Source organism: Balaenoptera acutorostrata, chromosome 6, assembly GCF_949987535.1.
Source record: "Balaenoptera acutorostrata chromosome 6, mBalAcu1.1, whole genome shotgun sequence".
In the NCBI taxonomy this organism is placed as follows: domain Eukaryota; kingdom Metazoa; phylum Chordata; class Mammalia; order Artiodactyla; family Balaenopteridae; genus Balaenoptera; species Balaenoptera acutorostrata.
Genome location: NC_080069.1, coordinates 75,458,580 through 75,483,550, shown reverse-complemented (window position 1 = coordinate 75,483,550; position 24,971 = coordinate 75,458,580). Strand labels below are relative to the sequence as shown.

The following is a 24,971-nucleotide window of genomic DNA, read 5'->3' as shown; positions in this document are numbered from 1 at the left end:
TGTTTTGGTTTCCTCTGGGCGTGTCTGTGTCTGACCCTGTCTGGCACTGAAGGACGTTCAAAGCTGACTTTCCTAGGGTGTTCTAATAGAAGCTGAGAGTCTTTCTGGGAATATTCAATGGTATGTTCTGTGGTGCAGGATGCCAATTTCTGCACTTAAATGTCCTGTCTTAGCCCATAGGAATACAGTCGATCCCTCTTCCATCGCTACATGAGGTGCTCTTGGGCAGGCTCTAAAATGGCTGTCATCTTTCTCTTTTACATGGCCCATATCTGATCCCCCAATGTCACATCTGGGCCTGAGTACTCGCTTATCCTTGCCCCACCACTGATGTATATGTAGCTAGTTCCTCTCTTTCTGCTCTGCTGCTTCAGACAGATCACCAGAGCCTCATATCTATAACTTCACCAGGAACCCAAAGGGGTTTGCAGATGAGACTTACAGCACACCTTTTTCAAAATCCTGTCTCTATTTTCAAACTGAATTTTGACTTTGCTGCATGTTGGGAAGCGGACCCAAGTTTGGTTCAGTAACATTCCTATCTAATACACACTGTAAACCTGGTAGAGGAAGGACAAGGTTTCAATGACTATGAATGAAAGTCATAAAGAAGGTAAATATTATTTATACATCCTCTATTAAACTAAGGCTTAACTGCTACAATGCATGGAATATAAGGAATGAATATTTGAGGTTCCTACACCTCATATTTCACTTCATCGCACTTCCTCCCACAATCCAGAGACCAAGAAGATTTTCACTTATCAAAAATAAATGTTTTTAAGGGTCAAAGATGCTAAGTGCATGCCAGGCAATGCCTGCCTTGCCCAACTTGTTCTTGTCCTCACCATGATCAAGAAAGCAAGGGTAAGCTGGGTTTGGGAGAGCAGGGCAGGGTGGTTATTTTCTGAGTTGGGCATTGGCCTCTAGAGCTCCCTCCATGTGCTGGCTAATGACCAATTAGGCAGCCTGCTGCAAAGGCAAGAAGGCAGGGTGGAAACTGAGGAAACCATCAGAATGCCCCTGAGATTTAAGCTGTGGGACAAAAGAAGAACAGAGCAGAGAGAAACAGAGATGCCGAGAGACTGTGTGTGTGTCAGATAGAGAGAAGAGAGAGAGAGAGAGAGAATGTCTTGCTTTAGAGCCATCTTGGTTCCTATAAGTGTCCTCGTTCCATATCCAGGCAGCCGTATCTTTATAATAAATCCCCATTTTTCAGGCTATCCTTATTGTTCTCTGTCTATGGTAAACTATAACAGGAAGGGAGGAAACAGCATGGACTCTGCTAAGCTCATTCATTCCCATCACCCTGGAGAACAGAGAATTTTCTAGAACCATTCTCAAAGTAGAATTATGGATCTTCCTAGGCTTACCCTTTTTCAAAGTAGCCCAGCCTTTTGGGGGCAAAATATGATATACAAACCCAGTCTTCTCAACACATTCACATCCATCCTTGTCAAATTACCAGCTCTTCAGGCCCCAAGGCCATCCTATGAGGTTGAACTGAGTCTTCAACTAGTCCCAAAACTCTTGACATTGTAGGACACAATTTGGGAGTCTTTAGGGAGTTGAGTTCCTGCACACTGATTGAGCAGACACCTAAATAGCCAAGGAGTAACCCACCCACAGCAATTCAAATAGGAAGTACCTATGCAATGGATACTCCTTTTGTAACTTAGTTGTACAAATGTTATGAGAATAACAACAGCATGTTTAAATTACTCACAATTCTATCCCCTTAAGACAAGTAAAAAAGATCTGAAACCCAAAGAAATGGGTTCAGACTCTCACTCTTCCACTCCCTGGCTGGGTGACTTTGAGTAAATCACTTAACCTCTAGGAGATTCTCCCCAGTTGTAAAATAGAGATAATAACACCTACTTCACAGGGTGATGGTGAAGCTTAGTGGAGACATCTAGCAAGATGTTACAGCTGCAGCAACAGCATCATAACAATAATGATAATTTCTTGAGCACTTTCTATGTGCCAGGCATTGAGTTAAGCACTTTATTTGCTTTATTTTATTTAATTTTCCAATAAACTTATGAAGTGCACCCATTTTACAGGTAAGGTCACTGAAGCACACAGTGGCTAGGTCACCTGCCTAAGTTACTAACACAGCTAAGAGGAGTACTGACAAAGTGCTCCTCCCTCTACTTTTTCATGTTTTACTAGGAGGAAGATTCCGGACTTAAAGAAATTAGTAGCTACTACTTACTGGGGGTTCGTTGGTTCCAAGTCGCCAATATGTTGAATTACACAGTTTTTTTACTTCTTCAGGACCCTCTATATCATAATCTTTGGGATAAGTTTCTCTGTCACGGTGCCTTAAGAAAAAAATTAGAATCTGTTAAGGGATAAACCTTATTTATCATGTATTGCATTTGAATGTTGTAAAAATGATGCAATGAAAATTTACTATATTTGTGACCTTGTTCTAATAATAAATTTACTGGATTTGGGACATGTATTTCCCATCTCTTTTCAAGTAATGCTGAGGCTACTTCCTAAAAACAATTTAGCACATGTGATAAAACTAATAGTATCACGAAAACAATACTTATCCAACACAGTAATTATTCAGTGACTCCAATGAAGTGAATCTTATTTAATAATGTAGATTAGTTACTGAAATAAATTCTAAAATAAGACATGTAGTATATTAGAAAGGCAACTTACCACTTCAGAAATTTTTCTACCATGAATTTTAATTACAATTTTTTTTCAAAACAAGAGCAAAATATTTACTCATATGGATTTATAACAGTGCTTCCTGCTCCTAAAGAGGGTCTAAAGGAAAAACCGTTCTTAAAACATGTAGATGAAAGAGGAAAAAAATATTCTGAACATCTTGACTGAAAGGGTGGTTGGATAATAATAAAGGAGGGATTTGGGGATAGGAAAGGAAAAAGGAGGTGAGGTGGCCCGCAACCGAAGTAGCTATTTTCACAAAGCTTTCTTGGGTGAGATAAAGGAAGCTGAACCCAAACACCTATCAAAAGATGCTCTGCTATCAAGGGATACAGGGCTAGGACTATGTGAGGGACACTGAGGTACCCAAGAATTCTTCCATCCATACACCCATCTGTTCATCCATTCAGCAAATATTTAAAGTACCTATTACATGCCAGGCATTTTGCTAAGGGATACAATGGGGAGTAAGTGTGATGTAATCCCTGCCTTCAGTTGTTCATAGTCTGGAGAGAGACAGGCAGTTAAACAAGAAAAATCTACAGTGTGGTAAGTGTGGGCACAGGACTATAGAAGCAGAATAGTATGCACTAACCTGGATGGGGCACCCAGCCTCCAAGTTAGAAAACCCTTTAGGATCTGACCCCCCACCTAATCCCACTGCACTGGAGCTGGGCCCCCACACTGCATTCAGATTATACACTTACCTCCCCACCTCCAAGCATGGAAGCAGAGCTCTGCAAAGAACACAGCAGAGAGGGAGCCCAGCATGTGAGCCCTCTGTCCTCCTCACGCCTGAGCATTAATTGCTAAACACTAAGAGTATTTTGGTACCATACCATTTTTTGAGAACCTGAGAGAAAGCCCTCACTGAAGTTCTTTGGGGAAATATTGAACATTAAGAACCAGGAGTAATAGAGTGTATGGGGCCATGGGTTTGAGTCATTGCTCAGCCAGGTCCTAGCTGTGTGACCTTGGGGGAAGTCACTTAATTTTTCTGTGCTTTTATTTTCACATGTGTAAAATGAGGACAGAAATTATACCAATTCCTTTTAAGATTTTTATAAGAGTTAAAAGGAAAAAAATTAAAGGTGGAAGGTCCTTCAAATACTGTAAAGAACCATATAAACTTATGTACAGTGAATACTAATCCAGCTTCAAAAAATTCTGGTGTACAAGAATTGCAACTTAACTTTTCCATAATTGTACTTAATTTCTTTTCCAAGTGCTCATATTTCCAGGTGGAAAAAAGTTAATCTTGGTCAATTCTGGGTCCCTTCCAACTCTAAAGAGTTCATGTGATACCACAATGGCAAGAATCCATCTTTGTTGTCATCATATCTCCTTGCTGGCATCTGTGGAAACATCCTCATTCTCCTGTGGTCTTCCATTATGGATCCGTGCAGATCTCTGCTGTGCCCTCCTATTCCTGCCACACAGTCTACACAGACTGGTACTTTGCCATAAGGGTGCCACTATCCACCCCACCAAAAACCTTTTTGTGCCCCTCTCCACCCAGGGTTCCTGGAAACGCAGATCCTGTCCCTGAGCTGTTTGCCTGGCCCACCAAGAAGGCACTTGTTTCATGTCCCCACCACACTAGGCTTGGGGGAAACAAGAGCCCCACATTTCAACAGCCCTGAAAACACTACCCTGGGAATGAAGGGTTAGGCAGTGATAGGTCCCATCTGCTCTAGGATTTCCAAAGTCTTAATTCAAATTGGGGATCCCAGACAAATCCACATGTTCTCAACTTCTCTGGCCTCCTCCATCTTCAGTCCATGAACTCTTCATCTACTGAGGGAGAGGGCAGCCCAGCTCTTCATCTGTTCTTCCAAATCTATGGTGTAATCCTAAAACCTAAGCTTTTGAACTCAAAGCCAAGAATTTGGCTCTTTTGCTGCCTGCTGGGTCATTCTTCCCTGAGGCAATACAACCAGAATATCTCGCTAGGAGCATAGGAGTGAAGGGGAAAGCACCAGTTAACATTTCAATGTATTATCTCCAGGGCCCACCTCTTTTTTTTTTGAACATCTTTATTGGAGTATAATTGCTTTACAATGTTGTGTTAGTTTCTGCTTTATAACAAAGTGAATCAGCTGTACATATACATATATCCCCATATCCCCTCCCTCTTGCGTCTCCCTCCCACCCTCCCTATCCCACCCCTCTAGGTGGTCACAAAGCACCAAGCTGATCTCCCTGTGCTATGCAGTTGCTTCCCACTAGCTATCTATTTTACGTTTGGTAGTGTATATATGTCGATGCTACTCCCCCACCTCTTTTTTAGGCACTGTAGGCACAGTGCCCAGGGCTTGTGATACTTTTAGGGGCCCAGGAGAGTGTTTTAATCATTTTCAAATCAGAAAAAAAAAGAATATAATCCAGTTTGAATTATATCCATCTTTATACCAAAGCAGTCATAAACTATCATTTTAAACTTTTTTTTAATGGAGGAAGAGGCCCATGGAGGCAAAGATAAATAGTGTCCATGAAAGTCAGAATGCAGCCTGATTATCCCATCATGTATTTTAAGTTGTATTATAACTAGATTATTACAAAAAATGCAGACATGTTCCTTTTCTTACCACAATCTCAGATAACAGCCAAAAGCCCAGCACTAAAACATGAATCTATAATGAAACTTTGGAGGACTGAGCTAATGCAGTTGGCATTCCCTAATGCCTGCTAGCTGCCCACAGATGATGTGCCCACAGCCTGCAGGCTCTGAGAGATACACAGCTGAAGACCTGCCCCTACTTCCCAGAGGCTGCCAGCCTAGCAAAAATAAATATACATGTTTAAAAAATTATAAAATATATAAAAAATGGTAAAATATAAAATTAAATATAAAATATATATGTACTATATACTAAATATGTATTTGCTACATATAATAACAGTAAAAATGATTAGTGTATTATAAAGGAAATGGGAGGCCTAATTATTACCTGACTTTATTACGTCAGTTGAACATTGGCTTGTGCCTCAGTTTCCCGGAGATGAACTGAGAATCATACACTGAGGACAAATCAATTGATTGAGAGTCTCAAATGAAAAGTGACATAAAAATGCAAATATTATTATGTGTAATAATGTTGTGTCTAGGGGCTTCCCTGGCGGCGCAGTGGTTGAGAATCTGCCTGCTAATGCAAGGGACACGGGTTCGAGCCCTGGTCTGGGAAGATCCCACATGCTGCGGAGCAACTAGGCCCGTGAGCCACAACTACTGAGCCTGCGCGTCTGGAGCCTGTGCTCCGCAACAAGAGAGGACACGACAGTGAGAGGCCCGCGCACCGCGATGAAGAGTGGCCCCCGCTTGCCGCAACTAGAGAAAGCCCTCGCATAGAAACGAAGACCCAACACAGCCAAAAATAAATAAATAAATTAATTAATTAATTAAAATAATAATAATAATGTTGTGTCTATCTACAATATGCTTTGTTGGGTATTCTTAAATACTTTGTCAATACCCATTAAGTTTTATAGCATCTTTGTAAGACAAATATATATATACACATAAAAATAAAAATAATCAAGGTGTTATTTATATATATATGCACTTTATATAGCCTTGTTTGCCTTGCTACCTGCCTTTATTTATGGTTGCCATGACTTCTCATTTACTGCAATAAAAATTCTTTATGGGAAAATAATGAATATAATGATATAAAATTTACAATGTCTCTAGAACAGTAACTTTCAAACTTTTTGATCACAGTCCCCACCTATATACCATTACAATCCACCCTGAGACGTTTGCCAGTGTCTGGAGACATTTTTAGCTGTTGCATCTGGGTGGGGTGGGTTGTTACTGGCATCTAGTGGGTGGAGGCCAGCAATGCTGCTGTGCACAGGACAGCCACCACAACAAAGAAATATCTGATCCGAAATGTCAAAAGTACCAAGGTTGAGAAAGCTCTAGAGAATGACTGTGTACCAGATTCTTAGATTAGTGGTCCCCAAACCTTAGCATTTCATGGAGCAGCAAAACTTTACACTTGTAAATTTGTAAAACCAACCTAAAATTGCCAACATTTTGTCTTGACAGGAACATTAAAAATAAAATAACCATCTATCATCTTTAATACAGAGACTTTTAACACCAAAGTAAAAACGATCTTAGAGTCTTTTAAGCTGAATAAATTTAGCTATATGAAAACCTTGCTACATTGCTACGTTGTCTTTACAGTTTGTAAATCACCTTGGATTAGTAAAAAAGGTCATTATTGACCAGCACTGGTCTAGTCTACAGACTGGATCTGCAGATATTAATTTTCCCCAGACATGAATTTGATAGCAGCAGTCAGTTCAAGGCTAAAGCAGCTTGAATATAGGTATTCTGTGCTACTAACTGAAGGAAGAGCTGTGTTTTTGATGTCAGGTGTGCAGACACAGGCTGACATTCTTGCTGGGAGGAGAGCCTCCAGGGCCTCCTGCCAGCAGGGCCAGAATCTTCCTTGACAATCAGCCTTGCTTCTGCTGAGGACTTTGCTCTATCAAGCCCAAAGCTAAACACTGTGGCTATTTCTTTATAAGAGAAATCTTTACATAAGACATCCTTAATTACAAGAAAGGAAATTTGCTTTCTCTACCGTACTGTGGGAGAAATAGTATGAATATGAATAGAATTACAAACAGGGCAAAGGCTGACAGGACAGGATCAGAGCTGTCAACTGTATAAAAAGGAGCTTGGAACCATGACCCTGCTGTCAAAAATGCCACTTGGACTGATTCAGAGAGGATTAAGGTCAACAGAATCTAGTAGAGCAAAGATAGCACGAGCAGGTCCCATTCTAGACAACTCCCCACCACCAATCCTACAATCACCTGACCACTCTAGCTCCTGTATTTCCTGTCTCCTCCAGCCTAACATAGTCCCAAGTAAAGCCTTGTGAAAAGCACTTTCTGGATCTGTATCTGGGGTCCTTTGGGAGCTTGAGTTTCCTACCATAAGAGTTGGATGATTTCACATCAAATCAAATCTGTAAGTTCCCCTTGACTGAACACATATAAGTCCTTAAGTGAGTTGCAGGACTAAACAAACAACTCCAGAGCATACTCAGGTAGGGATCTGCAGCTCCCCTCAGGCTGCCCCAAGCCATCGTGGTCCAGTTCCCAGAGGAGGACAGGTGGGGTTAGACCACAGGATTCTCCTTGCAGGAGAGGAGACCAAGTTACTCTCTACGGTTTCTGTGGTCCCATGACTAAGTGGGGGAAGCAAAGTGGGGGTTTGCAAAGAAACCATTATCTTTATCACGTCTCCACCTTTCACATTTTAAAATAATTGTCCATTAATGAATCTTCCTTTTCATTAGACTAAGAACGTTTAGACACAGGGATCATTTTGTACTCATCTTTGTGATCTCAGTGCCTAACAAAGACTAACACGTTGTAAATGCTCGTTAAATCTTAAATGATTGATTGATTGAATTTCTTACATTTTGTTACTGTCACCTTAATATAAATGCTGAAAGCAAAGGCTTTCAAATGTGTCCATAAAAATAAAGAGCATCCCAGCTCTCTCTACAAAAGCACACATAAAAAAGGAGTGATTATGCATATAGAGATGCTAGTTCTTTGCAACAAAAACTTGTCTCTAGAGGAATTATAAATCTGCTTGCTGAATGGGAAAACTCTCAGCATACATATGCATGACACTGATTGCAAAGGGGGTGTGGATCCGAGCAATATCTGACATGTGAACAATGAAAATCGAGCCGAATTCTGGTTTCTGGTTACTTGACAAGAGACACATTTTCTTTGTGAATTTCAAAGATGTTAAAATTATGTTTAGTTAAGACTCCAGATAGCAGAATATATTAATTTTAAGTTTTAGAATTATTAATGTAGTTCACAACTACTCTGTCAGCTATTGTTATTTTCTGAGGTAAATCTAAGCCAAATGAGAAGAGAAAGATACCTTTTCCATTAGGTTTTATAATCGTCTGCTATCTAGGACTTTAAGAGAAAATTACCCCAGAGAGTCAGCTATATTTCCTGACACATTAGAAGCATTAAAACCAATAGAATCAAAGACTACAAAGAAATATTTGACAATCCTCTTTAAAGATTTCACAGGCAAATGATTTATATGCCAAGATAATGCTATTTGGCAGCGCATTTATCAAACTGACAAATGAAGACTTTTGGATGTATTTGCAAGAGTCATAAAGAAAATCTTACGTCCTTGGGAAAAATGGTGACATTTCGGACTTATGAAGAGGGACACTGTTTTTCAATGTGTCTCATGCTGTATGCAATCTGTGCATCTATAACTATGAAACCACACAATTTGAAACCTAAACTGCACTCAAAAGAAAAATATTTGACGGAGACAGGTAAGTGAAGTTCTTTTCTTCACTCAACATATATTGAATGGCATGTAAATAAGACCCATCATTATTATGAATTTTTTTTCATAAGAAACTCTTCAAAAACAGGAAGCCCTATGGAGAATATTGGGAGTAAACAAAAGGAATACAGCATGGGAGCCTATCTTAACAGTTGAAATGTTAAATAAATGTTGTCAGTATGATTAACTGCCAAACACATGACTTTGAAAACAGCTGGAGGAACATGTATTAAATGGGGTGACACTATAATTGATTATCCCACCTGGGACACTGTGAGTGGGGAATTAGGTACTAGGTACACTGGGAGTGGTGAAACCAGGATTGTCCTGGTCAAATCAGGATTGGGACATTCTGTTACCCTATGTTTTGACTACTGGATCTCAATTATCTTAAGATCCTAGGAAACTTCTTATGGTTCCTTTGATCTCCCCTCCAGAAACAGCTTATATCGGCTGGCCATAGACACTCTGGGTGGTGGAACAGTAGGACTAAAAAGAGACCGAGTTTTTAAAGTGTATTATATAACAGTAATTACTGTTATCCAAAGAACACCTTGACAGTATATTGGCATGAATGGCATGGAGACCAATTTGGCCCCTGCAAAACAAGAAACAAATGCCTGATTACCTGCATAAACTCCTATCCCTATAGTCTTAATATTACCAGCTTAGATAATTTGAATTAATTACTCTAGAATAACATCAAATGATTATATTATGTGAGCTTAAGGACCATTTTAATGCACACTTCCATGAATCCATGAGCAAAGCATACTGAGTAGATAATACAAGGTTCTGTAGTTTCAAAGCAATTCATTTTATTCACATTAGAAACAAATGAAAAAGCCTTTCTTCATAAATAGTATCAATAGTTAAAAGTCTTCCATTATGCATATAGCTACACAAATGAGCACTTTTTCCATTTCTTCCTAGAAATCATTCAAAAGCAGCAAAGGAAATGGAAAAATTAAAAGAAAACTAATTTTTAGCGAAGTTATTGTGTAATCCCTAGATTACATCATGTGCAAGGGCTACTTTGAGCAGCCAAGATCCAGCTGAAGACGAGTGGAAGAAGCAGAGACAAGAAAGAGGCTATAGCAAGAAATCTCAGTAGTGAGACTGCCCAGAAGTAGGAGCTCTCAGAGCACCAGCCAAACTACATTCCCATAGTTATGCAGATAAACTCTTTCACTGAAAACAATGGAAAATGCTAGAATATATATATATTTACACTTTGACACATTAAAAGTATTTAAGAGCTGAAAATCCAGTGGGGAATTTCCAGGCCAATTTTTGGATGAAAGCCTGTAACCAAAGGGGTAAATAGAACTTTAAAACACCAAATCTGCTGATGCCCTTGGGATATTTGCTAATATTGCACAGGTGCAATGGCTTCAGGGGCTAGAGGAACTAGTCTAGCCCTGGAGCTAACCTAGGAGGGGAGTTTTACAAGGAAGTCTTCCATATGTGATAGATATTCTGCTCGCCAACACAATTTCTCCTTTTTACTGGGAATATAAGAGGTTAAATTCCCAGCTCCCTTGCATTTAGTGAGGCCATGTGACTAGCTCTGGCCAATAAAATAAAAATGAGCAGAAATGATATATGTCATTTCTGGGCTAAGACAGTGAAAGCTCTTATGTAATTCTCAACTCTTTATTTCCCCTGCCAGAGCAATTGATGACTTTCTAGATGGTGGAGCCTCAATCAACCTGAGTCCCAGAGTATCTATGTGGAGGAGTGCCTACCCTCCACCAAAAACCTAAAGCAGACTCTGTGTGAGCAGGAAGTAAATCTTTATGTGTTAGGCCACTGAGATTTTTGGAGCTGTTTGTTATCATAGATTAAGCCTAGCCTATTCTAACACAAAAATAAGTACCAGAAGTGGGGTGGGTGCTATCATAGCAAAAATCTAAAATACATGGCACTGGCTAAAGACCAGGCAAAGACAATAGGAAGCTGGTATCAGAGGCTGGAGAGGTCAAACATTTGATAGCCTCAGTAGGTTAAGAGTCAAACCAGGTACCTAGTGAGATTGGGAAAGAGACTGGAAGACAGTTGTTAGTTCTACATGCAAATAGCTATTGATAATTGGTTTTGCCAAAGTATTTTAAAAAGAGAGAGAGATAAATTCAGGAAATTGTCTAGTTTACAAGAAGATAGAAGGAAATGAGAGATTCCAGAAATTTTGAGCCTTGAAATGTTAAAAGGGCCAACAACTTTTAGATCTCAAACAGTAAGAGAAAACTGAAAAAGACTTTTTCAAGACAAAGTTCCATTAAAGCTCAGCCTGGCAGCAAAGTTCATCCTATTGTTAGACCCTCCCAGTGAGTTAAGTTGCATTGGAGCAAGCATATGCTTAAGGAGAGACCCAAAAAAAAATTCCCAGGGTTTCTGATTTCTATAACTACAATAGTATCAAAGTGACAGTCAAGGTATTACAAGGATAAAAAGTAAAGAAATATAGCAAGTCTGAGGACTTTGTCTAGAAAGAATTGAGAATGAGGTTACCAGCAGCTGGAACTAACTGGATTCAAACATGTAAGAAACTTACTAAGCTTTTAAGAATTGTACTTCCAAGTAAGCCAGGGGTGTGCATTTAAAAATCCTTTAACTGTTCAATACTTAAAATAACTTTTGGCCCCCAAACTTCTGGGAACAAAAGGTGAACTGAAAAAGCAAAACAACCCATAGAAGGGCATATTCTACAACATTCATTGCAGGTGTGGTCAAAGAGAATATTGGAAAAGAAAAGATGATACACAGGGCAGAGCCAAGGGCCATAAAGAACAACGGGAAAAGTATGCTGCCAGAAAACAGAATCAGGGTCTAAGCAAAGAACATTTCTGACACCAATGTAGTACTCCCTAACAATGTCTGTCTGACAGGACTTAAGAAGGACCATAGACAAATGACTGCCCTTTCCATCCTTCCTCTTTCTGAATCGGAGTGCTTATTACAGTTATCTTCTCTCTGTCTCGCCACTTTATATTGGTTATATGGAGACCAAGCAGAAAAATTTTCTGCTTTATAGATTTTTGAACCAAGTAGAGCCACACTAGACTTGGTAGAAAAACAATAGCATAACATATGGAGATCTTGGACTTCTGACCTATGACTAGATAGAATTTGGGTCATTTTCCTTGGGTAAATGGGTAAACATAATTGGTCTGCATGTGGAAAGAGTAAAACCACTATTTGGTGACCTGCCTAAAGAACACAACTTCAAGTGCACATGGAACTTTCATAAAAATTAAGAAAAAATATTTCAATATGTTTGAAAGATATAAATGGCAATACAATAAAACTAGAAATTCATAACACATTTAAAAAGAGATCCTTCTTCAATCTGGAAATATGTAAGCACTTCATCAAACAACTCTTTAATCAAAGATCAATACAAACAAATTGTTGAATTTCTCAAAAATACCAATAAATAGAAATACCACTTATAAGAATCCATAGGATATAGCTAAAGTAGAACCCAGAGAAAAATTCAAGTTTTAAGTACTTATATCAATAGAAAAGAAACAATGAAAATAAATAAGTGAAACATCTAATTCAAAAACATTAAAAAGCACAAGTAAGCCAAAAGAAATCAGAATGATAGAATAATTCAAAATAAAAGCAAAATTAAATAAGTTAGAAAACAGAATAAACAGATAAGTAAGCAAAATAGACAAACTCCTATCTAAAAAATCAAGGAAAAGGGCAGGGGGAGATACAAACAGAATAATATTCCATACATAGGAACATATATTATATGACTCCATTCATATGAAATGTCCAGAATAGGCCAATCTGTAGAGACAGGAAGTAGATTAGTGGTTGTCTAGGGCTCGAGGGCAAAGGGAGGAGGATTTCTTTTAAGGTTAACAAAACTGTTCTAAAATCAATTGTGTTGATGGATGTACAACTCCATGAATATACTAAAAGCCTTTGAATTATACCCTTTAAAAGGGTGATAGCATAGAATGTAAACTATATCTTAATAAAAATAGGATATAAACATCAAAAGAAGAAAACATTTTAAATCATTAGAGACTACTTTCCATAACTCGATGCAAATATATTTGGAAAACTAGACGGCACACATAACTTTCTAAAAAAAACAATTTACAATTGTTCTCAGTAGAGACAAAAAGTCTAAACACACAATTTCCAAAGAAGAAATAGAGAAGCTGTCAAAGGAAAAAAGAGCTACCACCTGAAACAGTACTAGGCCAGATGGTTTTATTGTGGGAGGAAATTTCTTAACTGTGCCTGAATGTCTAGCAGGACATTTGAACTGCCTTGAGCTGCTCACTTGTCAGAGGTACACAGGCATTGGTGGCGTGAAAAACACCTATAATAAATCACATTATATTCACTATACTCACTTTGACAAAAGTGTAAACCAACCTGAAGTGGTCTTTCCCAACTATTTATATTTATTACAGGATTGTTTTAAAATACCAAAAAATTCCCGTAAGTAAAATGTAATTTATCTAGATGAAATTCTTCTAATTCATACAACACACATACTTATTATTTTAAGGTCTAGGTAGAAGCCCACAATATCTTAACCTCTAGGAGATTGCCTGCAATGAAAATTTGGTTGCTTTGTTGGCATGCACCCCTACAATGAGAGCAGGTGCCAATGAGCCCTGAAAGCTCAGGATTCTTATACAAGTAGGGAATTCCTTTTCTGTGAAGATCTTTCAGAGACGTTGCTGATCACACCCTTGCTATGAATGGCCATATGCAAACTAGCTAATATATATCTGTTGTCCCTACCCATATGACTGTAGGTTTATGGATATGTAACTTGGGCATCATATAGATAGATGGATAAATGCTATTAAGATGCTGTGGCCACTCCAGGATTGGAGTCACAATTCTTGCAATCACACACTTGACATCACTAGTTACCAGTCATTGTGCAATCAAAAATGCACACATATTTTCAAACACTCTGGGGGAAGGAACAGTAATGCCCTCAGTTGAAAACTAACTAATGTGCCATCTTTAGTTCTCCATGTGAATCCTAGGAGCTAGGACAACCTCCTCTAGAAAACTTTTCCTGGTCTAATAGTCTAAGTGCTCCTCTTGGATGTCCCCAGAGCACTCTGCTTACCCCAATCCTAGCACATATCACAGTGCATAGTAATTGCCCAGCAAGCCTCCCCAACTCCCGTCTCACAGTAATCTTGACCTCCTAAGGACAGGGAAGATGTCTTGTTCACTGTCAAATCCCAAACCCAGTAGATGCCATTCATAAGAGAACTCTTTATTTAGAAAGAAGAACATTTTTTGTTTTTTGGGGTTTTTTTGTTTGTTTTTGTTTGTTTGTTTGTTTTCAAAAGCTCATTTAATGCTTCTGGCTCCTGGCTGAGCATCTCAGTGTTTTCCCAAGTGTTTAAAAAATTGTGACAAGTCATTCATACATTTTAATTTCAAAATATTCTTCCTACCACTTTCTATAAAAGGAGGCTAAATTCTTTGCAACAAATAAATGACATTATATTAATTCTTCCATTTGACTGAACCTGGAACAATCCAATTGGGGATCTAACATCTCAACAAAGAAACATATTATAATTTTTCTGCCAATTAATTACCTTTGTTAATGCGTCAAAACTTAGTTTGATCAAAATAAAGAAAACACACTGTGTGACTAATAACAATTAAAATGTAATTGTATTTCAAAATTAAACATTAGAAACAATAATAAAAGATGTGTCTATCAAAAACAGTAATACAATATTCAAATTTATTCAGAACTTTTTCAAAGCATCACAAAAATATGTTCACCAAATCTCTACACAATATTTCTGTTTTCTCCCTGTTACATTTAAGGTCAATTTTTAAAAACTGCATGGGTGGGTGCTGGTTGGGTGGGTGGGTGGGTGGGGGAGTTTAAAGTCAAAATAACAACTAACGTAGGAAATCATCAATATATTAAAGGGTTATATTTTAAACTTTTGCTATAAAATTGGGTATTTGGAAATTGGAATTCATTCTACACTGTAGTAGCTCTTTATAGGATATAGCAGATATCTATAGGATAGGATGGGATATAGTAGATATCTATAGGATTATCAGCCTAGCTCTCCTTCTTTCTCCTGGGTATGTCCATTTTGCCCCATGGCTATTGGAAAGCTGTCATTTTCCACCAAACCTTGCCCAGTCAGATGACCCCAAACAAATACTTGGCCTAGAAATGGACATCTGACCTGGAATTTTTAAATTCAGAACTGAAAATACCTTAAAAACAACTTTTTTTGTTGGATGAAGATGTAAGTTATAAATTCCAGAACCACAGCAGCCATGTTTCCTATAGTCTTCAATGATAAGATGAGGCAAACACAATGAGGAAGAGAGAGAAGAAATGAAGCAAGACCCAGATGCACTAGCATCCCTTATGCCTGTTGTTCCTGAGGTCGAGCTGCACCTGTGCCCTCCTTCTTATCTAGTGATCAACCATTCCATGAATATCATGAACTAATTCATTTTCTTGCTTCCTTAGGCTAGTGCAAGCCACGTATCTGTCAACTGCAATCAAAAGAAGCCTGATCAGTACACACAGAAAATAGTACCGATGGGATGGCTTCCAAGGTCAACTAAGAGAAGTTTATCTAACAGTGCTAATTCTAGTGCTATTGAAAACCTTGAGCCCTGAGCCTGGGTATCCTGTGTCCATAGACTGAAACTCTCCTATCAAAATGTCACTAAGCCCCACATTCTTCTTACCTCCTCCTTCACTTCCTACATCCTCACCTAGAAAAGGATCAGCAGTAAGAGAAAGAAAGCTGATGAAAAAGCACTTGTGACTATCTGTGAGGAAGACTACAGCAGCATTATGACAAGCCTCTGGTGACTCCTGTTGCCCAGGAGAGAGATGGTCTCAAGGACACGTAGGGAGTTGGCTCAGGCAGAGGTACTTGTATACAGCAATGATCTTTCCTAATCCAAGTGCACCCACATGAGGAAATGCCTGTCCTACAATACTCTGCCTTGCAGAGCAAGGGTTATCTTGCAAGTAAAGCTGTTTTATTTTGGCCACCAGTTAAATTGAGCAAAACCTCACGAAAAGGTCAAGGCACAATTTTATAACCACTGGTTTTCAGAAAACAAATTTAGTTGGGATTTAATTAAAGAGAATAGCATTGAAAGAAAAATATAGTCATGACAAAAGGATGTAGAATGTCCTGCATCATCCTGAAAAATAGAAAATAAGGTGCTCCCCCCTGCAAAACTACTACATTCAAAAGCATTTGTGGATATGTGTGTATGTTGAGGAATAAGAACGTAGCACTAGATGAAAAGTAACCATGGCACAGGATCTACCATTATAGAACATAGACAAGAATGAAAGCGTGGTTAAACCAAATGAATGTGAACAGCATCATCCTTTTTACCCAACATAAACTAGCAATTAAAAAGATATTTTAAAAAGACTCATAATAAACCATGAAGAATGACTCAGACTCTGAAAGAGATGAAGTATTCTGTTTAAATCCTGATCATTTAGAGAATGTTTGCTTCAGGGGAAAAGCTGTAGAAAGTGATATCAAATTTTTCAAGTAATTTTACTTTATTCTTACTATGAAAATAATACACATTCATTATGGAAAATGTAAAAGTGGCAAAGAGGAAAAAAGAAAAGGACAAATAGTCCATAAATCCACCATCCAGTAATAAATATTTTGTGTTTCATGGTAAATATCCTTTCAGTCTCTTTTCAATACATACAGACATATATTTTTATCAAAAGAATTCATAACATGCTGCTTCTTTTTTTACTTACTTAAAGTGAGATTATATTTTCAAATATTAATCTTTGCACTTTTCTTTGCTTAACTCTTTAAAATAACCTTTGTTCTAATAAATCAGAGGCATCCACATTTGCCTTGGGAAGATATAGGACTGTTTTGCCAGGAATATGAAGAAAAATAAAGTGTTGGTGATTAACTTCTGACTAACAATAAAATTTTTTTAGTCCTGAGTGAGATGTTTTTCTTGAAAGTCAGGACCTGCTAAGAAGTAAAATGTCTAAATTTCTCAAACTTCTATTAACAACAAGATCCAGAAGCTCCCAAACACGGCATAAGTAGGGTGACCCTATCATTTATTTTGTAAAGGAGATCACTTTAAAAAATGAGAGAAGGACTTTTAATAAATCTCAGGCCAATGGGAGTAAACTCTACTGGGCAAACCACAGCATACGCACACCCTCTCTGCAAGGCATTTGATGAAAGCTGAATTGAGCGTCAGTGGGCCAGCTATGGGGCCACCATGTTCAGGGATGAGGTGCCCCTACCACAGTGGCTACCACCAGCCTAAGTCAGGGGCCAGGAGAGGATGAGCATGACTTAAGGATCTATAGTCCTAAGGAGAGCCAAAATGGAAATGAGTCTGAAAGCAGGACCTCAGGTCTTGAACAAACCAAGTGGATTAGTCAAAAATTCACCAGCAGCAGGCACAGAAGTTGGATAAAGGATAAGGTGAACAAGAACAAGGACCCACATGCAGATCTGGGAGCCTCACTCCCCCATCCCGCAAATGTCATATAACTTCAGTCCGTTATGCACACACACACCACTAGGAAAAGGAGAGGGTGGATGAGGTAGGACTCAGAAGAGTGGGCACTGCTCTGAAAGAGACTATTTTAACCCAAAACAAACTGTTTAAACTCAAAGAGACAGAGAAACCCTTCAATTGGCATGTCTGAATTTTTCTCTGGTAACCAACAGTTGAAAAACCATAAGGATCAGTTTTAGAAAACAAATTTTATATATGCATCTGACTTGAATGCAAATTTCTAATTCTGCTACCGACCATATAGTAAATATATTTCCATGTCTTTGGTCTACTATTACATCATCTTAAATGGTCACACAGTATTATAATTTACAATGTTTTTTAAAGTATGAGTTAAGAAATTAAGATGTCTCTTTAAAGTGTGAATACCATTTGTCCCTATTTAACTCAAAATTTCCTAAGTACCCGTCAGTCTCTAGTAAGTCATGTACTGCATCTAGGAAGAACATGAGTTTAGCTCCCATTTTTAAATTCTTTACCATTCTAATTGGAAGCCTAATGATTTATACCCCTCTAAATTCACCTATACAGAGGTGACCAAACATGCTTCAATGTCATCCTGTTGTATCAGGATCAGGGCTGTGCATTTGCAGAAACATGGATGGACCTAGAGATTATCATACCAAGCCAAGTAAGTCAGAAAGAGAAAGACAAATACCATATGATATCTCTTATACGTGGAATCTAAAATATGACGCAAATGAACATTTCTACGAAACAGAAATGGACTCACAGAGTACAGACTTGTGGTTGCCAAGGGAGAGGACACTGGGAGAAGGAAGGATTGGGAGTTCGGGATTAGCAGATGCAAACTATTATATATAGGATGGATAAACAACAAGGTCCTACTGTGTAGCACAGGGAACTATATTCAATATCCTGTAATAAATCATAATGGAAAAGAATTTGAAAAAGATATATATGTATAACTGAGTCATTTTGCTGTACAGCAGAAATTAACATAACATTGTAAATCAACTATACTTCAATAAAATTTTTTTAAAAAAGGATCAGGGCTGTGAAAATCAGCTCTGGCTTTATTACAGATTTGCGTTATCCTGTAGTCCTTACCTCAGGGTCTTCTTAAAGTATAACATAGAGGCCCCCAGCCTGCAGTGCCTTTTGTGTTTGTGTGTGTGTCCTTTCTCTCCATTCATTTGTTAATTTCTTTGATAAACATGATTTGAGCACCCACGGTGTTCTTACCCCTTGCCCCAAGGCTTGCTCTTCTCACTTCTCATTACTGACCAAAAAAGCTTCTTTAAAGTCTCTTCTCTCTCCTTTCCACATAACCAAACATTTAAAATGCACAAAATAAGAGTTAAAAGCTTTCGATTGAGGGCTTAAGTTGTTAAAGTAAAAGGATGGAGGCTTGCTGGAAGGGGAAGCATTTATAGGTTTCAACAGAGGCAGGCTGCAACATGTGGTTACTAAAGGGCTTTCTTATTTTCTTTGCCTTTTTATCCTGAGTGTGCGTTGGAGATGTGAGAAGATGGGATTGCTGGCTACAGAAGATCTATGTAACTCTAGCTTAGTCCTTAGTGGTGTGAAGGACTCTAAATACTTCCAGGTTAGTCCCCAAGAAAACTGCTGATTAAATATAGGAAGAACATACAGCAAATTAGAAAATTCATCTCTGTTTTCTAATAAGTATACTAATGATATCCTAGTGCCTTGAAACTGGATTCTCCTCTGAATGTGGAGTACCTTGAATACATATGAACTCCCTGTTCAAAGAGCACAGTAGGGTGTAAGTCTGAAGAGCATCATCGAAAGCTCTTTAATTTCTTTCTCCAGCCCAAATGATTTTCTGTAAAAATCTTTGAAACTATCAAGTTTCCTACCCCACAATTATCACTGGATTTTAATTTTACTTCCTTTTTTCCCTTTCTCTTTCTGTTTTCTTCCTATAATGCGGGCGGGGCGGGGGGAGGACAGTAAAATGCCCAGGCTCTTTAATTTTGGGCTTACGCAGGAGAGAGAAGTAATTGAAATTGCAAATATATAAAATTAAGCTGAGTCCTTAAAACTCTTAAGTGTCACCATGGAGACCAGAGCATGAACTGTTTCATGGAAACTCGAACGAATTTTTCGGCTCATCACTTATTAACAGACGTCAATTTGGCCAAGGAAGAAGAGATGAGAATGAATAAATAAATAAATAAATAAATAAATAAATAAATAAGAACTAGCCTTACACCAGAGAATTTATTAAGGGCAAATCTAGTTGTTCTGGTTCTTAGTATTCCATTATTCCAGTGAGTGGGAAAATATCCCAAGAGAAAATTTCCCCTTGACTCATAATTTCCGATGGAACCTCTGATGATATAGCTCCATAAATGCTATAGGAATGAATAGAGAAAGATAATTTCTAGAAAAGGCCTTCCTCACTCAGAAGCATCAAGGTGTGATGCAGGTAATATGGCTCTCTATCCACCACTCCAGCTACAAGGAAGACATGGTTCCCAGGCAACCTCTTATCCAATAATGGACCAGAAATACCTCTAACAACCATTCTGGGTATTTCACTTTATCATGTCTATTATACACAACTGTTTTTAATATGTATAGTGAAGTCAAACAGACTGGTATTACATTCCACATAAAGAGTAACACAGGCATCACCCAAATGTTTACTGTATAAGCAGAGGTACCTCAGAATTTCTCCCAGTTAAATTCTATTTTGCAAACCTATAGGCACAGTCCCTTAGTTGATCAAATACTCAGTTGAGAGGCCACCCAAATGGTATATTTTAGGTAGTAGGCATTCATCGATTAAATAACCACTAATAAAAGGTTAAAATTCAATAAATTTTTAATATATAATAAAATAAGTCAATAGAAAGCAAACAATTATGACCAGAATGCATAAAAACAAAATGGTCAATGACATTTATTCATTTGGAAGTTTATACAATTTGAACTTTACGCAGTTTTCTGGGACAGACCTTGGTGACTGGTTGAATACAGAAGGAAAACAAGGATGCCAGTAGCAGAGCCAGCTCAGAGAAATGCAAGTGCTTCTCAAATTTTACAATTGATTCTCATTATTCAAGGTTGTTATGTTCTATAAAGTCACAAACAATTAGCAAATACTGAATCATTGCTCCTAGGGGAAATACAAGATTAGGTTCCTGTGAGCCTCTGGTCACACTTTCAACAACCAATTAATACATGACCCGGTTTTATGTGTGCTTCTGTTTAAAGACATCTTGTTTACTATATCTTGTTGACTCACTAACATTGAATTCACAGCCAACAGCACTGTAACTCATGTCTGAATGAAGCTTATGTAATGCACATATTTTCTCCATAAGGCACATCACAGCCTTCTTGCACTTAGGAACACTAGACAGCACTTCAGCACTATGTTTGGGGGCCATCTGAACAATGATATCACCAACAAAAAGTACAAAAATGCAAAAAACATGGCACTAAATAGACCATGAAAAGAATACTTGTTTACAGTAAGAGGAGCTGAAACAAGAAGGCAGAGTGTCTGACATCAAATGAGAATATATGTGTGGGATGATTCAAATTTTTTGCCTCTCTGCACATGTCCATAAATGACTATGAAAGTGCTGCAAGTATTGATGTGGGGTTCCATATAAATTTTTGCAAGTAGATGAATTTGCAAATACAGAATTTACAGATAATGAGATCAACTGTATTTACCAACTATAGAGAACTCTTTCTATTTCCCTATGATGCTGCTTCTTACTATTACGTTGTACTTGCCTATTCTCTTTTGTATACCTATGGAACTCCTATTCTTCCTTCTAAACCTTGCTCAGAAAACCATATACACATTAACCTCCCCCTCCTGTTACTTTTGCCTCTTATCTCTATTTTGTACAAATCAGATCATACTGAATTTACTGACATTTTTCTTTACTGGCCTATGAAATTAGTTGAGGTCAGTGACCATGTCCTAATACATGTATATAACCTTTACTGTGCTTACTATGTGCCAGGCTATATGTCAGAAGATACTTCACATACAATACCTTGTTTAGTCTTACAAGAATCCTATCACCCCCTTTTTACAGTTGCAGAAACAGAGGCCTAGAACAGTCATGTCACTTGTTATATCACAAGCTGCAGAGATGGTATTCAAACCTAAAGCTCAAGCTTTTAACCATTATGTTATCCTAAATAAATATTAGTTATCATGTATTATTGCCTGCTTACTATGTGCAAGGCATGGTATTAAATGCTTTATACAAATTATCTCACTGAATCCACTTTATCCATCTCTGTGTCTCCAACACACAGCAAAGTGCATGACACAAAAATGTTTGTTGGGTTGAATTTATTTCTTCCTGCCCCCAAACCTTTCTAAAACCAACAGCATGAGAACTCTCTACATTTCCAGCAGTGGCCAGAACGACTTTCAGTGTTACACCACCCTTCTCTCCTACCAAGTTCCTCATCTGCTTCTCAACTATACTCTTCTGTGGTTTTGCTACTTATGTCTATGATGTCCACAAGGCAACTTTTCAAAGCAAAGGTAGTACAGAAGGGAGAAGAAGCACTGTCCACTTGAAAAAGGTCTTTCTCTTTAACAGTAATTTCTGGCAGTGATTTATATTATGACCTAAATCCTTATGGAGTAACAAAATCATGAAAGAGCTAAGTGTTTTGCTTGAGGGCTGTGAGGTTAGCCCTGTATGAGGTTAAAGGAGGATTTTCTGCTTCCCAATGTATATTTTTATTCTAAATTAATATAACCTCTCACAGTGAGCTCAATATAGGCAGAGATTTGGTTTTAGGGATGAGAAGTAAAAGGGAGAGAGCTCATGGGAAAGTGAGTAGGCTGTAGAAAGTTTGCAAGACAGAAACAACAGGATTCACATATTATACATTACATGAATGAATGGGATCAAGGAGGACTTAGCCTTAGGGCTAGAGTCAAAATCATTCATCTTCTTTCAAAGGTGAAAGTATAAAGAAGATTTGAGATTTCATTTCAAATCTTCCTCTTCCCCAGAATATTCCACATAGTCCAAAAACAATTACTGTCAACAGTACAGCCAGGAAAATTGACCCAAAGGATAGAATTCTAAATACCCTAAAAGGCCCCACTGTTCTGCCAATTAAATTTCATGGTTTCACTATCAGTCACTGTAATATTTAATAAACAGGAGAATCTCTAAGTGAATTCCAAACCCAAAGCCTAATGCAGAGGAAGTAAATAAAATGTTTCCTGAAGCCAGGAAAGAACCTGAAATTACCACAGAAAGAAGGAGTAGACTCATCTTAAGGAGCAGCCAGTGTTCAGCTCCAGTACATTCATAGTTGTCAGAAAGAATAAAATCCTCTGTTGCCAAGCCTTTCAGATTTTCAAGAGAAGACACAATCCTAGATTTCCATGTGAAATCTCCTGGTTTTAAATGTGGGCAATTAATTTAAAAGAAAAATGTAAACACAGTGCATGTCAAATAAACTATGTCTGTTGGTTTACCCAGTGAGGGATGCCAGTCTGCAGTCTCTGGCCAGAATAGTCCTAGTAGCCTAGGGAATATTTTAAGGACCTCTTTCAAATCATTCATTGTGCCTCACTGCCCCCCAAGAAACGGCAGTCCTGGAGGCCATTCTCTGAACAGACATCTCCTCCTCCTGTGCCCTTGGTCTCCTAACAGACCCTGCCTTTTGTAAGTAAGCACTTGTCTCAGAACATGATTTCCAGGCCTCTGCAGACACCCTCCACCTACACTCTCTGTGTGGGCGATCTATGACCTCTGGCAGACAGGGTCTGGATGCAGCAGGTCTCCGTGTGTGCTAAGGAGCTGCTCTTGAAGGGCTTTCCTATCTCGTCCTCCCTGCCCCTACTCTCACTCTGACCCTCTCCATCTCTCCTTTGAAGATGTTTCCCTTTCCTTTCTCTCTCTTCTCTCCCAGTTCTCTCTCTTGTATGATCTTTTTCTTTCTCTGCTTTTCTTTTCCTCTTTTCTCATTCTTTTCTGTTTATTTTATCCTCTCCACCCTTGTCCTCTCTCTCTTACTCTCCTTTCCTCTCCTCCCCCAACCCTTCCCTTCTTCTCCCTCTCCCAGCACCTAGGAACTGCAAGAGAGCTCGCTCACCAGGAATACACCAGCACTGGCTTCGAGTATTTCTTGTGATGGGAGCGGAGGGTTAGGGAGCCCTTGCGCTCCATCAAGTCCGTGGGTCCGAGTTCAAACCAGTGTTGCCTACCGCTACACCAACCCTGGCAGGAGCTGTCACAGCTCCCCATGGCTGCCCTCCTGTTACAGATCTCAGAGGATTTCTCTCTGCACCTATCCTGCTGCCTGTGCCGACATAGCCCAAGATTCGGCATCTCTCATCTCCTAAGCAACCTGGGGCGGGGTCAATGTAAAGGGCGGGGCCAGTAGAGAGACGGTTCTCTCAAGCCTAAAAGCCCTGGTTTCCTAGACAGTGTTTGCAGATACTGCTTAGAAACTACACTTCCCAGAATGCAATGAGGGGAGCGAGCAGGCTACATAGAGGTTGAGAGGGACAACTGCATCCTGGGATCTGTAGTTTCGCCCTCCTAACAGTCTACTCCTCAGAGTGGGCGGAGTTAAGGGGGAGCGCTGGGTCAGTTAAGGAGGACTAAGTGGACCTGAGCCCGGAGCTGGTCTATTCGGGCTGTCCTTGAGGAAGTTTCTTTTTACCATTCATCATCTGTTGCCACGACACCTTCTGCTTACAAGTTATGTAAATTTGACTAAAAGGGAGCAAGAGAACACCCCTCAAACCATAAAATGTCTTTTCTATACAGCTTTTCTAAATGAGAAAGAGGAGCAGAATCGTTTAGCAAGTCAGCTAAAAAGTTTGAGGATGAAAAAGGCTTGGCTGGTTCCGGTTTCAGCTGTTCTCTCAACCTTTCTGAGCACGAATTTCTTCCTCTGAAAAACGAGAGAGGGAATGGGATCGTGGAGGGGGCTGAGAAGGACACAAGAATCAGAGGTCCCTTCAGGCTGTAATGGCTGAAAGACTCAACCTCTAGGTACAGTTTAGGGCTCTGGGGCATTCAGCTCCCCAAGATTTGCCAAATTCTTCTCGTCTTAACATTTAACATTTAATATGTTGTGACAATACAAACTCATCACATTATTGTTTTGTAAGTTATATGCAAGAAGGAGATTTCAAAAAGATTATCTACAGCATTGCCGTCAGGAAATCTTGTGCTTATTCCACTTTTGAGATTCCAAGAAAAGAATATTTAGCACATCAGAATTCTCCTCCCCAACCTCAGCTGAGCACCTTAAGGGCATTAATGAACTTAATCATGGCCATCCCTCAGACCTGGCATAGCGCTTAGTATATACATACCATATATACATACCATCAGTGAAC

General features: G+C 38.8%; 1 protein-coding gene across 1 annotated transcript in view; it reads right to left on the bottom strand.

The window, feature by feature from the left end:
- CFAP95 (cilia and flagella associated protein 95) overlaps positions 1-23,865 on the bottom strand; it is an 84,008-nt gene extending 60,143 nt beyond the window's left edge. The window contains exons 1-2 of the mRNA XM_007182246.2: positions 23,714-23,865; positions 2,219-2,327 (exon numbers count right to left, since the gene is read on the bottom strand). Coding sequence (XP_007182308.1) covers positions 2,219-2,327; positions 23,714-23,865 — 261 coding nt within the window. The remainder of the gene's footprint in view (positions 1-2,218; positions 2,328-23,713) is intronic.
- Between the last annotated feature and the right edge of the window lie 1,106 nt (positions 23,866-24,971).